The sequence below is a fragment of the Planococcus citri genome, chromosome 1 (genome assembly GCF_950023065.1).
Source record: "Planococcus citri chromosome 1, ihPlaCitr1.1, whole genome shotgun sequence".
In the NCBI taxonomy this organism is placed as follows: domain Eukaryota; kingdom Metazoa; phylum Arthropoda; class Insecta; order Hemiptera; family Pseudococcidae; genus Planococcus; species Planococcus citri.
In genome coordinates, this window is record NC_088677.1 from 33,400,348 (window position 1) to 33,415,898 (window position 15,551).

The 15,551-nt window shown below is 32.4% G+C and overlaps 4 protein-coding genes across 4 annotated transcripts; 2 read left to right on the plus strand and 2 right to left on the minus strand.

The window, feature by feature from the left end:
- Nucleotides 1–29: 29 nt before the first annotated feature.
- Nucleotides 30–2,619, minus strand: PIG-Q (phosphatidylinositol glycan anchor biosynthesis class Q). Its single transcript, XM_065344016.1, has 6 exons — nucleotides 1,678–2,619; nucleotides 1,462–1,597; nucleotides 1,246–1,390; nucleotides 965–1,157; nucleotides 751–865; nucleotides 30–661 (listed from the first exon to the last, which is right to left on the minus strand). The coding sequence occupies exons 1-6, from the start codon at nucleotides 2,443–2,445 to the stop codon at nucleotides 468–470; spliced, it is 1,551 nt and encodes a 516-aa protein (XP_065200088.1). The 5' UTR covers nucleotides 2,446–2,619; the 3' UTR covers nucleotides 30–467.
- A 138-nt stretch (nucleotides 2,620–2,757) lies between these two features.
- On the plus strand, nucleotides 2,758–3,626 carry LOC135831496 (uncharacterized). Its single transcript, XM_065344018.1, has 2 exons — nucleotides 2,758–2,961; nucleotides 3,103–3,626. The coding sequence occupies exons 1-2, from the start codon at nucleotides 2,956–2,958 to the stop codon at nucleotides 3,505–3,507; spliced, it is 411 nt and encodes a 136-aa protein (XP_065200090.1). The 5' UTR covers nucleotides 2,758–2,955; the 3' UTR covers nucleotides 3,508–3,626.
- An 88-nt stretch (nucleotides 3,627–3,714) lies between these two features.
- LOC135831495 (transmembrane protein 222) lies at nucleotides 3,715–5,083 on the minus strand. The gene is made up of 4 exons (XM_065344017.1): nucleotides 4,813–5,083; nucleotides 4,516–4,726; nucleotides 4,294–4,424; nucleotides 3,715–3,950 (listed from the first exon to the last, which is right to left on the minus strand). The coding sequence occupies exons 1-4, from the start codon at nucleotides 4,902–4,904 to the stop codon at nucleotides 3,860–3,862; spliced, it is 525 nt and encodes a 174-aa protein (XP_065200089.1). The 5' UTR covers nucleotides 4,905–5,083; the 3' UTR covers nucleotides 3,715–3,859.
- Nucleotides 5,084–7,393: 2,310 nt separating this feature from the next.
- Nucleotides 7,394–13,146, plus strand: Pi3K92E (phosphatidylinositol 3-kinase 92E). Its single transcript, XM_065344019.1, has 17 exons — nucleotides 7,394–7,851; nucleotides 7,948–8,176; nucleotides 8,248–8,495; nucleotides 8,589–8,835; nucleotides 8,924–9,102; nucleotides 9,181–9,408; nucleotides 9,486–9,688; nucleotides 9,765–9,899; nucleotides 9,978–10,253; nucleotides 10,351–10,494; nucleotides 10,560–10,829; nucleotides 10,910–11,098; nucleotides 11,181–11,323; nucleotides 11,398–11,549; nucleotides 11,644–11,814; nucleotides 11,880–11,999; nucleotides 12,072–13,146. Exons 1-17 carry the CDS (start codon nucleotides 7,690–7,692, stop codon nucleotides 12,198–12,200), a joined length of 3,225 nt encoding a protein of 1,074 aa, XP_065200091.1. The 5' UTR covers nucleotides 7,394–7,689; the 3' UTR covers nucleotides 12,201–13,146.
- The last annotated feature ends 2,405 nt before the right edge of the window (nucleotides 13,147–15,551 follow it).

Genomic DNA, 15,551 nt, shown 5'->3' on the forward strand with positions numbered 1-15,551 from the left:
GGAAAAAAAAAGTTGATTAAATTTCCAAGTCACAATAACGAAAGTTTATTTCCATGAACGAAATTCTATTAGAATTAAAAACTAAAAAGTACTCTAATTTCATTTTTACTTAATCAATTAATTGACTAGGTAACTTATTAAAATTCATTTAGAAACAAAAAAATTAACAATAGTCCACACAGAATTTTTTTCACATGAAAATTTTTCAAACCTACATATTTCATTTCTCTTTAAACTCAAAAAATGCTTGAAGTGAGGGAAAATGATGCATCTCACCAACATTTCGATTGTTTTGGCTAACAACTCCTGTAAATATGTTTTTTGGTCTGGTTTCTTATTTCCTAGTAAACTTCTCTTCACTCGAAAGTGAAACGCATAAAATAGCATCATAGAGGAATCGCAGAATTTCAATTTTTAGATTATTTTTAAAAATTCTTTCATTCGAGTGTATTTAGCACGTAATCGAACTACACGGTGTATATCAGATTCCCCATTAAGACATCTGCGGTCAACTTACGCCATTCAATTTCTCCTGGTTTTATAATGGTTTTTGGTATACAAATTTCTACAGTTTTCCGCCACGGTTCACAAACTGGTTTTACTCGGTTAACTAAAGTTCCATCAGGAAAGTAATCTGCTTTCATATTTACTCTCATGGTACCTTGACAAATGAAATACAATTCAAAATAAATAAAGTGATTAAAATATGCGAAAACACCTGTAAATTATATGAAAATACTTTCAACTTACTAGTCAAGAGTATTGGATTGTAAAACCAAAGGAACGTCAAATATACAGGAAATATGTTCATAATAAATTTCAGACGAGTAAGAAGTCCACCGGCAAAGATTAGTGTTATTCTGATCTAAATAAATATCAAAAGTAATAATTCACCGTCAAGTACCTACCTAAGTCATTTACCATCAATTAAATCGAACTTATATCTGTGCGATAGATCTCTTACCCCTGTGAAAACAGCATAATAAATTAGGGTGGTAGGTAATAAAAATAACAGAATGGTGAAAGAAACTGTTCCAAACAGCAGTTGCTCGGTGGTATAAGGATCTGAATGTACATTTCCTGGTAATGGACTACGTTTTTTTCCAATAAACAAACGAGATAGAATTTTCAAACCTTTCATCTGAAAATAATACAACCTACAACATAGACACACAAAAAAGGCACATTTGTGAAAATCATATTTTCATAAATTACATTACCTAATTCGAAATACATGGCACTAACCTTGAAGCATATACATAAATGCAGTACATATGGACGCTAACGATGGCTAAAATATCGGCTAGCATGGACACTTGAAACGAAAATCCAAAGTTTCCCAAAAAGAGAAAAAAATTGAACGCAACTTTCAAAAAGGGGCTCAGTAAACCTGCAAATTATTTGAGCATTAATAAACTGATTTAACCACGAGAATAAAAATTCGAAAAAAAAAATGCTTACTTAGAAATGTCCACCATAAAGAAATATGAAATTGGCAAAACGATCCAAGTATGCTATTCAAAGGACAGTACAATTTCAAGCCAGCTGGACTTCCCATCAACCATTCTACTGTATTTTTAAGACAAGTGACGATGAACTATGGATGAAAAAGAGAAAAGTACAATAATTAAGTACGTATTATGCAAATAAACGTGTAATTTTTTTTTCAGAACTTACTTCTTGGAATTGAGTTAGCCCAGAGAATAGTTCATCAGATGTGGTGTAACTTAAAACGTAGTAAATGATGATTTGTCCTAATAGAGCATCGCAAATCCTCGCCACAAAGTAATTCATAAAAGGTATGTTCAAGTATTTGTCTTTTAATATTTGCTGAAGCATGCAAGAAAACGTTTCCAGAACATTGAAAAAATGCGATCCAAATGATGACACAAGAAATAAACGTTTGAAACAGTTTGCTCCAATACGATGAAACAAGTACTCCAGCAGAGATGCTAATTTTTCCAACGAAAAATTTACAAAAGCATAATTTCCTCGGATTTTCTCTTCCACGCAACATATCGCAGGTTGTTCTTGAACATTATGAATTAGACAAAATAAATAATCTGCTTCTTCCGGATGAGTATTTCGATAAGCAGTGTTCAGTAATGGTGACTTTTTAATGGATTCCTTGTCGTATAAAACCACCGTCACATCGTATGAAAGTACTTCTGAATTGACAGCTATTTTCTTAATGCTTGAAGTAGTTGGGAAGAATTTAATGGAAATCCAAAAATTGAACTTATTCTTTCTAGCTGATTTAAATCCATTCGAAGAGATTTCTCCAAGAACTTCATAGCGGGATAAAAATTTGCATTGTGGACTGCAACTACTTCCTAATATGTAAATCGCAATTCCAGTTTTATACGGAGAAACTACTCCAAATAATAATGATGAATGTTTCTGAGAATCTAAAAAATTCGGTAAAAAAATCAAACAGTTTACCATACTTCTACAGGTCGTTTCTCAAGATTTCTTCAACAGTTCACCAATAATTATGTAAATTAGGTATCAGTTTCTTTGTAGTGGGTACTCCTCATTGTAAAATTTTAAACAAATTTCCACAGAGTTTCACTTTTTCAGTCTCTTTTCGTTTTGAAAATTTTTGTTCGCGAAAAATTCAAAAAATTGGAATGATAACTGATAAGAAAATGGTGTGAGAGGGTGGAGTGGGGAATCTCCAATTGTGGCCGAGCATTGTCGAAGATATCCGAAGATGCAGATTCGCAGATTGATAACACCACGTAACAAACAACACAACTTTGAACTTTTGCAAGAAACTGATAATTTTTCATATTTTCTGCGATCTGATAATCTAAAATAAATCTTAAATTAATTTAATTTGGTTAATTTATGAAGTGATAGTTTTCATCGTGTAGAGTCTTTCTGTACAAGTTGTTGAGAAAAATTGTGGAACTACGAATCGCAGGATGTGCGACGTAAATGTAATTTAGCAACATGAAGGTAATGTACGCATCATTCTTCTGATTCATCTTTCTGTCTGTGCAAACATTTGTTATTACTGTGCAATATTCTAGAATTGATACTGAAAGTATTACAGACTTCTTTGTTTATGGATTTTTAAAATCGTACTTTTATTTACAGTTTTCACATATAGTACCTTCTGGTAAAGAATCAATCGACAATCTAACAGTTTCATTTGAAGACGGATTCGAAATAATTACTATGTACGGGCATAATCAATCAGGACAGAGTTCCAGTTTATATCCATTAACTCCCAATCTACCGTATTCAGTTAATCCGAGCATCCCTACGTACGCTCCTAGTAGCACAGTTCCCACATGTAGCCCAATTACTGGAAAGAGTTCTCATCCACTGGATGGCATTCCATTCAAATTAAGTCCAGCGCTAGAGATGAGTACTTTCAATAGCAGTGATCCTATACTAGAAGATGTAAAAAATACGCTGAATCGTGTTGGAAAGTTACTATACTCAGAAGAATTCAAGTATGATTGTCGTCTTGAAAAAGATGTTTTAGGAGAAAATTGAGTTGAATTACAACTGTTGTTAGTCAACTCAATTTGTACGAATATAATAATATGTAATCATAAGTTGTAACAATAAGTATTACTGTATTTAATTCATATAATTATATTTATTTTTTTGTACACGGTTCTTGTTACTTAATTCAAAAAAAAAAAGAAAATGCTCAGTTACATATAGGTAATAATACTGTTGAAATAATTTCAGTTTGGATAACATAAATCACGCGTTTATTGAATAGAACAAAAAATATTTAAAAAATCGTCGATATAAAATAGTTTGAACTTGAATAAAAATGGAAAAACATTATAGGTAGGTAATTGTTAATAACGCACACAAATTGCTTGAAAAAAGCTACTTAAACAAATATGTTGGAAAATAAGACAGCGCACAACGTAATCATAGCTAATATCCAAAATGGACCCCATGTTTTGATCCACGACCTTTTGCTGAAAACAATACATAGAATGGAAGAATTAATTTATAAAGTACGTTTTTTTTACATTTACGGATTTTGGCAGATTTTCGAGAATATGGTTTTTGGTAGAGTTAGAAATAGAATCCACTAGTATCTGCCAGGGTAGTAGCTTTTGAAAATGGATTATGGATTTTAGAGACTTTATTGTAAGGGAGAAGACTTAAAGTTTCGAAAGTTTGTGGTTGGAATATTAAAAAGTGTTTTAAAAAGAGATTCAAAAAAAATGTTCAAAAACCAGATTTTCGAAAATCCGTCTAAAAAACATACTTAATGTTTTGATACGAGTAATTAATTTATGAAGAAATAGAACTTACTCAACATAATGACTAGAAGTAAAAGTGTACAAAGCGATTTTGAACATATTCCAATTCTTTCTGCCGTCATATTCCATCAAATTTAATGCTTTAGCTACATGAGAGTGGCAATTATCCATAAGTAGATTGTGCTAAACACAAAAGATTAGGTTTTTAACATCAAATTAGGCAATTTATAGCAACTGAAATAGCGACCGACTGATTTCATATGAAAATACGTACAATTCTTCCTCCATAGTCCAAAGATGATTCAGTTACAGCATAATCCCATCCTCGAGTACCACCTTGTACACGATCTAATTTAAGTTTCCAAATTTTAGTTGGTTCGCCGAAAGCCATGTCATCTTCTGCAACATAGTAGGATCCTGCAAAGTCTCGAATTTTTCCTTCTGAAGTAGCAATTCCTGTGTGACCAATCAAAGGAAATATCCATCTGTAAAAACAATCACCATGAAGTGGAATAATTATGTTCTGCAAAAATATGAAGGTCGACAAATAAAGCAGGAACGAATTACATACGTTAAAACTGGAATCGGCGTCCAAACAACACAGTATGGATATCGAACAGGTTTTTTTTGCCGAGAAAACTCTTCTTCACGCACAACAGGCATTTTAAAGTAATTCACATCATGACTTAAACCAAAATGTATAATAAAACTGAAAGTGAAAATTTATTCAAAAAGTATATCGAGAATCGTAAAACTGAAACTTTCTTATAATTTAAAATTTTAAAGTAAAGTAATTTCACTTTCAACTCTTATCATGTGGTTGTTGCTGTTGTGATTGTAAATGGTGATAAAAAAAAACTATGGGAACCAAAATGGTGAAGAGGGAACGAGAGAGACTTACCTCATTCACTATCGACTCTACTGTTGAAATTCGAAATCATCAAGTTCACATTATTTTCTGACCATTGGCATTGGCCAGGCAGGCTGCATAGTTGGCAAAGTTCACCCCGTTCACCCGTTCATGAACGCGAAAGTTCGCGAACGCGTTCGATTTCAGTGAACGTGAGCGTGAACGCGTTCAATTTTTGGAGAACGATATGATGAACGTACTGATTTCAACATGCGTTTTCGACTCATTTTCATCACTTTGAAGCTTAAAAATAGACATTTTTATGAACGTGAAAGTGAACGTGAATGGCGCCTGATGAACGTGAGCGCGAACGCGTTCCTACCTCAGGGAGCGTGAACGTGAACGCGTTCACAGTTTCCGCGAACTTTGCCAACTATGGCCAGGCTGGCACCAGTCTGTCAGGTATTACCTTCTTGGTATTTCCCGAATTCTCGCGGAAATCAGAAGTTGGGAACCCCTGTGAGTATAAAGTACAGGGCGTACAGAAAATTTCGACATTTTTTGCAGAATACTTATGTTATTTTGAATATGTTATGACATTGTTATGTACTGTACTTTGATGTTTGAAAGTTCGAATACTCATAGAAATCGCAGTGCACGCGTTCAAATTCAATTCATATTCAATTTAACACCTCAGTACATATTTGCTAATTTTATCAAGTTGTCAAAACTCAAAATGATGCGAGGTGATGCGGATTGCGGAAAGGATTGCGGATTGCACTACCTAGTGGCTGGTACCTACTACCTACTCAATAAAATTCGCTGAAATTTGAAAACATTTTTGAAAATGTTTATGTAAAGATGTAAACTGTAAACCTACTTGAAAAATGAAAGTTGAAAATATTCCTTGGAACTGTTAGAAGTTCAAAGTTTACATTGGCCTTATTTCGATTTTTTTCATTTAATTGATGAAACAACCGGTTTAAAATTGAAACAAAAAAACTTGAAATTTAATTTAATTTGAATTTAATTTTAAAATATGTTTTTATACTGACACTGACATGTTTAGTTTAGTGTTTTTATTTTCTTTACAAAAATGAAAAAATAAAAAATCACGTTTTTTTTTTAAATTTGAAATTTTTAGTCGGGTTTTGCATTTGCTTTGCTTTTGCAGTTTGCTTGTAGGTAGTATTTCAATAATTTTATGAAAAAAAAACTGAAAACTAAAAAGTGATGAAAATAGAAAATTTTTTAAACAGGGCTTGCTTTAAAATTGAATAGGTACCTTTTTTTATTGTTTAAAATAAATTATTCATTTCATGTTTTTGGTGTTTGTAACACTCGATTCTGTTTACTAAAAGTGAGGAGCTTAGTAACAAAGTTAGACAAACGCCACGGAGGGCGCATACGGAAAGGGACCTAACGACCAAAAAAAAAAAAAAAAAAGTTCTCCGAAATTGTTGTAGGAACTCTGTAAAGGGTTCCTACAACAATTTCGGAGAACTTTTTTTTTTTTGGTCGTTAGGTCCCTTTCCGTATGCGCCCTCCGTGGCGTTTGTCTAACTTTGTCACCAAGCTCCTCAAGTAAAACAGTTACAACTTTTAAGCATCGCGTATTAGTTATTAAAACATCCGAATTCTGTTTGAAATTGAAACTTAGAATTTTTGAAAGATACACTGACTTGACTGACTCTCAGATGATGCTAATTTTACAGTGTTGATAAAAATTGATCAAGTATAATTGAGATTGACAGTACAAAAGATATCGAAAAAAGGGCAACGTCAGTCTGTCAGGAATGTTTTTCTCGTTCTCTGTAGTATGTATATATCCATACTCAATCGAATTTGATACATTAATAGATTAATACTCGAAGAGAATTCGGAGAAATCCTTTGTCAAGTGGAAATCGATGTCCGAATTCCGAATTTTCAATTTTTCTGGTGTTTGCGGTTCAATAATAAAATAATTAATAAAATTTATTTATCGCTTGCTATAAATTATAAATAACATTTACCTACATTATTTGTTCAATGATTCTATCAATTTCTTTATTTTCTTTTCTTCTAACAAACTTTATTAAATCACATTCAAACTGCAAACATAATCAATCACACTTGACTCATTGTTGACTGACTTCACTTGACTGCGTTTAAAAATTTTAAAAACGTTATTTAAATTTTTAATAATTTATGCCTTATGGCATTGGCATGGCTTGTGGTTGGTGGTCCCTTGGTTATGCAACTCCTCAATACAGTGCATAGAGCTTCCAGAATTTTTGCACACCCTATATTTCCAACTAATACCGTACAATCATTGCATTGTATACAATGTTGGTGTTATGTTAACGATATTATTTATTTATAAAGGAAAAACAAAAGTCAACTCGAGTCAGTTCTATGGCGAAGATAATTATTAAGTTTGATCATCATTAATTTTAACACCTCTTGCCGTACTTTCATTTCGTTGTTGTTTTATCGTTAAGTTTTCATGTATTTCTAAATCCGATCAAATGGTGGAATCCTGATACTTCGTGGAACTGATTTATATTCGATGTATAAGCAGTTTAATATTGTTTTGATAATGGAGTGTTAATATGATATGGAAATGGTTCAAACTGTTCAAAGCTTTCCCGGAGCATTTGCTTATGATTATTGGGCTAACAATACTGATACATCAGTGGAGCTAAATTGTCTTATGCCAAATGGAGTGTTTATACCATTACCTGTAAAAAAGAACTCGACATTCAATGAAATCAAAGAAGTAAGAATCATTACCCTTGAAATTATCAATAATATTGCATGAATATGATGCGCTATCGCATTTCTTTTACTCATTCATGACTTGTTTCATTTTCAGGATTTGTGGGAAGAATCTTCCAAATTCCCACTTTATGGACTGCTACATTGTTCTTCCACTTATCGTTTTGTTTTCGTCAATATTAATTCCGAATTGGAAGAATTATTCGACGAAAATAAACGATTATGTGATGTTAAACCTTTTGGAGCCACACTTAGAATTGTTGAGAAGCAAAATGATAAAGCCGAAAGCACTTTCAATGTTCTTATTGGGCGTTTGATAGGAAAAAGTAAGTTTGATTATTATTTCCTTGACTGAAAAATTATCATTCTATCTAAAACCAATATGTCTCTGAAACAGGTTTACATGAGTTCGATTCGTTAAAAAACACCGAAGTAAACATGTTTCGTTCAAAAATGAAGTACCTCTCTGAAGAAGTTTGTCGAGAAAGAAAAGAGTATACTTGGATACAGAAAATAAAGTACCAATTCCCTCCCAGATTGATTTTCATTCCGGTCGAACAACAAATTTTATCTAATCACAGCCCAATACCTAAAAAATTACGCGACGGACATTTTGTGGTTGTGATTAAATTTGAAAATAATGATGTAAGTGCGATCAAGTTACTGAGTGAGTTACGTAGATGATGATATCGTTTCTTGGAATTCAACGTTTTTTATAATAATAATTTCGTATTACAGAGTACTTTCACTTTCAACGTACCAGTTACTGGAACCTCTGATCATCTATTAAAATTAATTTTAAATAAACGAGCGACAAATTTTTTAAAGAAAAACGAAGTCATCTCGGATTTTGTTCTGAAAGTATGTGGCAGAGAAGAATATATTTATGGTGATAATAAGCTCATCGAATATGCGTACATTTATGAATCGCTCACGCAGAGTAAAACTCCAACTCTGGTTGTGATTTCTGTGCATAATGTTCCACGTAAGTTTTTGTTCATAATTTTTCCCATCAGATACTTGTGTGAAAATCATGTTGATGAGACCATTTTTTTTGTTTTTTTTTTCAACAGTTCATCCCGAAGAAAATATTTACGAAATACCTGAAGAAACTGATACTTCCAGGATAAATTCTTCATTTTCGTCGGTAACGTTGAGAAAGAAGGGAAAATACATTTCTTCGTACTCTATCGATGAAAAATTTTCCTTCAAAGTGTGTTTCATTACTAACTTGAACGTGCAATCTGCTGAAGTAAGCACAATTTTTTATTATCATAAACATCATTATTGTATGCACATTTACTCTAATGCTAATGAATGAATGTTTTAGGTTGGCGTTCATGCGGGTTTATTTCATGGAGGCAAATCTTTATGTGAGACAAAACGTACTATAGAAACATTTGTCAAAGATTGGTCTTGCGAATACGAAGAAGATTTAACTTTCGACATAAAAATCGGCGACATTCCTCGCATGGCAAGAATCTGTTTTGCTGTTTACGAAGTTTGCAAATCTGTTAAAAATATACGTACGAAACGACTGAAAGATTTACAAAATCAAGTTCGTTGTAAAAATTATTTTGTACCCTTGATTATTGATGTCGTATTAATCGTTCGCAATGGTATTTTGCTTTACAGCAAGATTTTTACGTGAATCCTTTGGGATGGGTGAATACTACCGTGTTCGATTACAAAGGTCAACTAAAAACCGGTTCAGTTACCATGTACTTATGGTCATTACCAGAAGATTTGCAAAGTGAAAATCTCTTTCATCCACTTAGCACAGTAGTATCAAATCCTGATTCTAAAAATAATGCCGCTCTTTCAATATCCTTTCATAAGTAAGATTTCAACATACGATTTTAATTTCCGTATGAATGTAAACATCGATAATACGCTGTAATTAATATTTTATAGGTTCCACGAAGATGTAATCGTATATCCGGATGTGGACTCGATTGTTGATTTCGCAGCAAAATACGGACGATCCGATCTGAAAGAACAAAATGAAAGCACTCAACAGTCATCAAAAGTCTTATTAGATCACGTTCGGTAAATATCCACATTATTACATACCAAAGATTTCTGTTAATTTAATTAGAGAAATTAATGTCTTTCATCAATTTTTAGGAGTATTAGCGATCATGTTACACGTTATGAATTACACGAACAAGAAAGAAAGAATTTATGGGCTTTGCGATACGAGCTAATTACTTCAGATCCGCATCTTTTATCAAAGCTATTAGATTGTGTTGATTGGAATAACAGATTGGAAGTTTCTGAAGCTATTTCATTGTTACAAAAGTGGCCTCCGTTGCTTCCTCAAAAAGCATTAGAACTGCTGGATTATGCTTATGCTGATCAGGCTGTTCGAAGTTTTGCTGTACGCTGTTTACACAATACGATGTACGTTGTCAGCATTATTCGATGTTTGTTTACTTTTACTCCTAAACAACTAATTGCGAAAAAATGTGATTGATTTTCATATTTTCTTTTCTTTTAGGGATGATCATTTACTGTTGTATCTCCTACAATTGGTTCAAGCTCTGAAACACGAATGTTATCTACAAAATGATTTAGTAGAATTCTTACTCCATAAAGCTTTGAATAATCAAAAAATTGGCCATTATTTATTTTGGCACTTGAGGTATTTTTATTCTTTCGTATTCCTGAGAAAACGGTTTGGAGTTTTATTAATTGAAATATTTGCAGGTCGGAAATGAAAGTAAAATCGGTGTCCGTTCGTTTTGGACTCATTTTGGAAGCGTACTGTAGAGGAAGTCCGGAACATGTCAAGATTTTGATTCGTCAAATGGGGTTTCTAGACAAACTTAAAACTACCAACGAATTGATCCGTAAAAGAAAAGATAAAGATAAGATCAGAGGTTTTGTGCAAGAATACTTTCAAGAACCTCACTGTACCGAAGCATTTTATTCAGTTTGTAACCCCCTAGATCCGAGTTTCAAGTGTAAACGTGTAAAGTATGTTTTCATCTTGCAGAGTTTTTATTTTATTTTTTTCTACTGTGATCCACTTTTTAATAATGGTTTTCAAATTTTAGGATTGAAAAATGCCGAGTTATGGACAGTAAAGCTCGACCCTTGTGGCTTGTATTCGAAAATGATGACGGTTTTGGAGAAGACATTCATATAATTTTTAAAAATGGTGACGATCTTCGACAGGACATGTTGACGTTGCAAATGCTTCGTATAATGGATAATTTATGGAAAATGCATGGCTTAGATTTTAGGTAAATATCTTTATCTGGGGTCATGTCGGTGGAATAGACATACAAAATAAATTGTTTACCTGATTTGGTTACTGTTTTGCAGAATGAATCCTTATGGTTGTATTTCAACAGACAATAAAGTAGGATTGATCGAAGTTGTGTTGAATGCTGAAACTATAGCTAATATACAAAAAGAAAAAGGTATATTTTCTGCGACGTCGGCTTTCAGAAAAGGTTCTTTGTTAGGTAAGAAAAAACAAACACAAATTTTAATACAAAAGATCTGAAAACTTATTTATTTAATTTCATTATTTTTTTAGCTTGGTTGAAAGAGCATAATACTACAGAGCAAGCTCTTAATAAAGCAATTGAAGAGTTTACATATTCTTGCGCTGGTTATTGTGTGGCTACATTTGTGCTAGGAATCGCCGATAGACATTCAGATAATATTATGGTGAAAAGAACAGGACAGGTATTTTTCCTTCTTTTTTTTCAAATCAAGAACATCTTTGCAGTTGCGTATACAAACAGAATCTTAAATTAAATTTGCATGGTGTATGTTTTAGTTGTTTCATATCGACTTCGGGCATATTTTGGGCCATTTCAAAGAGAAATTTGGGTTCCGGAGAGAAAGAGTACCATTCGTATTGACTCATGATTTTGTTCACGTGATCAATAAAGGACAAACTAAAGGAGAAATTGTCGAATTTCAAACGTTCCAGAAATTATGTAAAAATGTAAGTAGAAGTTTTTTTTTTTTTAAATTTGGTAATGGGATGTTTTTAATTGACTTTTTTTTCAGGCATTTTTGATCTTGAGAAAACATGGCTCCTTAATTTTATCGTTGTTCGCCATGATGATTTCAACTGGTTTACCGGAGTTGTCTTCTGAAGCCGATTTAAATTATCTTCACGAGTCATTGGTAAATTTATCTTAAAAGTAATGGAGAAAATATCTTTAGTCTTATTTTTAATCACAATCATGATGTACGTAGGTATTACACAAATCTGAAGAGGAAGCAGAGGTACATTTCCAGATGAAGTTCGAGGAAGCTTTGAGTAATTCTTGGAAAACATCTCTAAATTGGGCTTCGCATAATGTTTCGAAAAATAACCGAGTATGATGTTCGCCGAATCTTAAAAAACGTGACATTTAAAACAAATTTCGATACAGGAGGTATTTATTTCAAATATTTATTTGATCTCAATATACATAAGTGAATATTAATTTTAAGTACGTACCGAGGCGTGTAAATTTCAATCAGTGTTTCTTTTTACACTCATTGCTAAATTTTTTCAGATTTTTATTTATTTCGTATTAAATTTTTTTTATTATACAAATAGTAATCATATTTCTAGTCCTTTTTGTCGCCAGGTTCTGAATAATCATTTTAATTTTTTACTATTATTATTTTTTGAAAATCATCTTTGATATGTTTATAATTTCAGAATCATGTTAATAGTGAAATTTTTTTTATTTTGGGCTTGGCATTTTTTAAACTACGCATAATTATAAATTCCTAAATCGAATCCAGATTATATTAATTAAGTGCAAGATTTTAAAGCTGCTTTTTCAAATACATCGTACATCATTAGAACATTTCTTCGAGGATTATTCCTTCGTTGAATAGGTACCATTTTCATTGATCTTATTACAAATTATTTTATAAAGGGACTTTTTACCTTTTTTAACCAGTTAGTTATTGAAATGTTATGAATTATTTTATTTCATTTGTTAGTTAAGTATATTTTTTCAAACCGCTCATGTGGCCATAATTTTGGAAGATCTACCTTTGTTTGAAGTTATATGTTAATTATGTATACCCAGTTCTTTCTTTTGGAAGAATGCTAATTTTAATTTTAAAAAACCTCCTTGCTATGATTAAATGTTATTGATTCCTTATTTCTTCTAATACAACAAAGTTATTAGCCATTTTGAGCGATTTTTCTGTTGTGTTTATCTTTAAAGAATACCCCCTTTGCTTTTGTTTTGTGAACTTATATTGTATGAATTCGTCATCTCTGTGATCTCTAAAATTATTATAAAATAAATTATTCAAATTTCAAAAATTTTATTTCATTTCTTGTTACGATTTCGTTTGTGTACATTCTTCTATTTTAGATTAGAATTTTCAACGACTGTCTATGTTTTTGGATAAGAGTGATCTTTTTGCTCAAAAACGACCTAATTTTTTCTAACATGAACAATTCAATTTGAAAGCCATCTTTATGATGGAGCTATGGTGTTAATAAATTAGTTTCCTAGATGACAAAGCGTTAGTTTTCAGTTACGTCGAGCGAAACGAAACGTGATCAGTTTAAATTCTTTAGAAAACAGCGTGTACAAGTACGACGAACAAAAACTGAACGAAATCGTTTAAAAGCTGTAATTTTGATTTTACGGTGAGAATGAATAAATGATGAAAAAACCAATAAGAATATTAGAATTGAAACTGGTCTGTTACGTCGATTTACGAGGAGGTTCTACTGATTGCCCAAATTTTAAAAATTATGAAATTTAGAGGAAGCGCGAAAATACGGCGAACTGGTTATGCAAATCTATTAACATGTTGGAAAATCAATCGTCGCGAATTTACGGCAAACTGAATAGGCAACTTTATTAACATGGCTAATTTCACCCCAAGTCGAATCGTGATTTCTTGCACAACTGCCAAATCTTGACGAAGGCTCATATCGCAAAACTATATGAATTTTGAGTAAATCCACCTTGAAAAAAATGGGTATCAAACCCAAAAATCAGTTATCAAAATCTGAAAATTTTAAAACTGAGCTTTTTAGTAAAAACTCAAGTTAATATGTTATTTTGAGATTCGGCCACCTTTTACCGACTTTGCCGGAAACGGAAAAGTAAGGTATTGTATTTGTCATGATGGTTGAGGAATTGGGTGGGGGTGGGTTTTCTTGAGGTTTTGGAGTGTGCTGATCACGATAAGACATATGGCGCAAAACGAGATAAGTTTATATATATATTTATTTATTTATATATTTATATATAAGTTTATAGGTTGGTCTGTGCCGCACATTTCGCGAGTTCCCATGCAAAAAATTGCGGTACAAGTGGCGAGGTGGACAAGTCGCGAGCTCGCCACATGTCCATAGTAAAATTACTACACATGTCGCGAGGAATGATGCCTCGTCAAATGTACTGTAGACAGTGATGGTTTCAAAAAGACACACTTTTAATACTTTTCATTTACAACAGAGGGCTCTTGGTTTTTAAATACCCATTCTGTTTGCGGTAGGCGAGTTGAAAAATACTTGTGTGATTATTACATGCCCAGCTGATTGAGGTGCCGCGGATGGAATGTCCTTCAAGAACATTGCCCGCTAAAATTACGTATAAGCGGATATTGGGGGAACACAGAATACCTACGTGTTGGTAACAACGTGCTATTTGGCGCTAAATGAAAAAATAGACCATCAGATTTAATGTACCGAAATAAAAAATGAGAAAAATTACGAGAGTAATTCACACATTTTTTTAACTATTCTTCATCAAAGTTTTAGATCGCGAATTATTTTTCACTTTCAATTCTACGTAGGTATTGCATTCCAGAAATGAACCCAGCACCTCTCACGATGGCAGGGGGTGCTATAGATTTACATTTTCGGAATAAAATGGACCTCAAATTCGAATTTAGCAGACTAGAATTGGGGGGGGGCTTGTCACATTTGAATAATTTCTTGGTATTTTGAAAAAATACATCAATTTTGAATTTTTAAATAAAAAATAGGTGTCTCAAGTAATAAACAAAAACGATTTCAAAAGTTGTAAAGCTGAAATTTGTTACACAAATTCATCAATGCACCATCAAGGGGTTTCCAAACTTTTTTTTTCAAAAAAATATTATGTTTTTAGGGTAGGAGAAACGTATTTTGGGGAGAATTTCTTATTAGGGGCGGTTGGTCTTTATTTGGAGAGAAATAAACTCCAAAATCGAATTCGGCGATGTAAAATTAGGGGCAAACATGTCACTTATATTTTTTTTCGTGGTATTTTGCGCAATTTTGGGTGATTTTGACTTTTTCAAAAATACTTTTTCTCCATTTTCAATCAGTTACGATAATAAAAGTTATTTATCACGCAAGTACTAATGGAATACGGGGGTCTCACATATAAATTACCTACTTTTGTCTACCTACTTCAAGAAGTAGGTATATCAAAGTCAGAAATTAAAATTTGAAAGGCCTGTATTCCACCTGCACTCGTGATGCTGTACAAGTTTTGTAATTACAGTTCATTTGATTAAATCGTGTGTTTCCTTAAAATAGAGAAAAAAAAGCATTTTGAAAAAATCGAAATTACCCAAATTTGAGGAAAATGCCTTGAAAAAATTTGAAAGTGACAAGTTTTCCCCTAGTTCTACATCTCTGAATACAAATTTGGAGTTTATTTCACTGCAAATATGAATCAACCACCCCCAATAAGAAGTTCACCCCAAAATCCACACCTG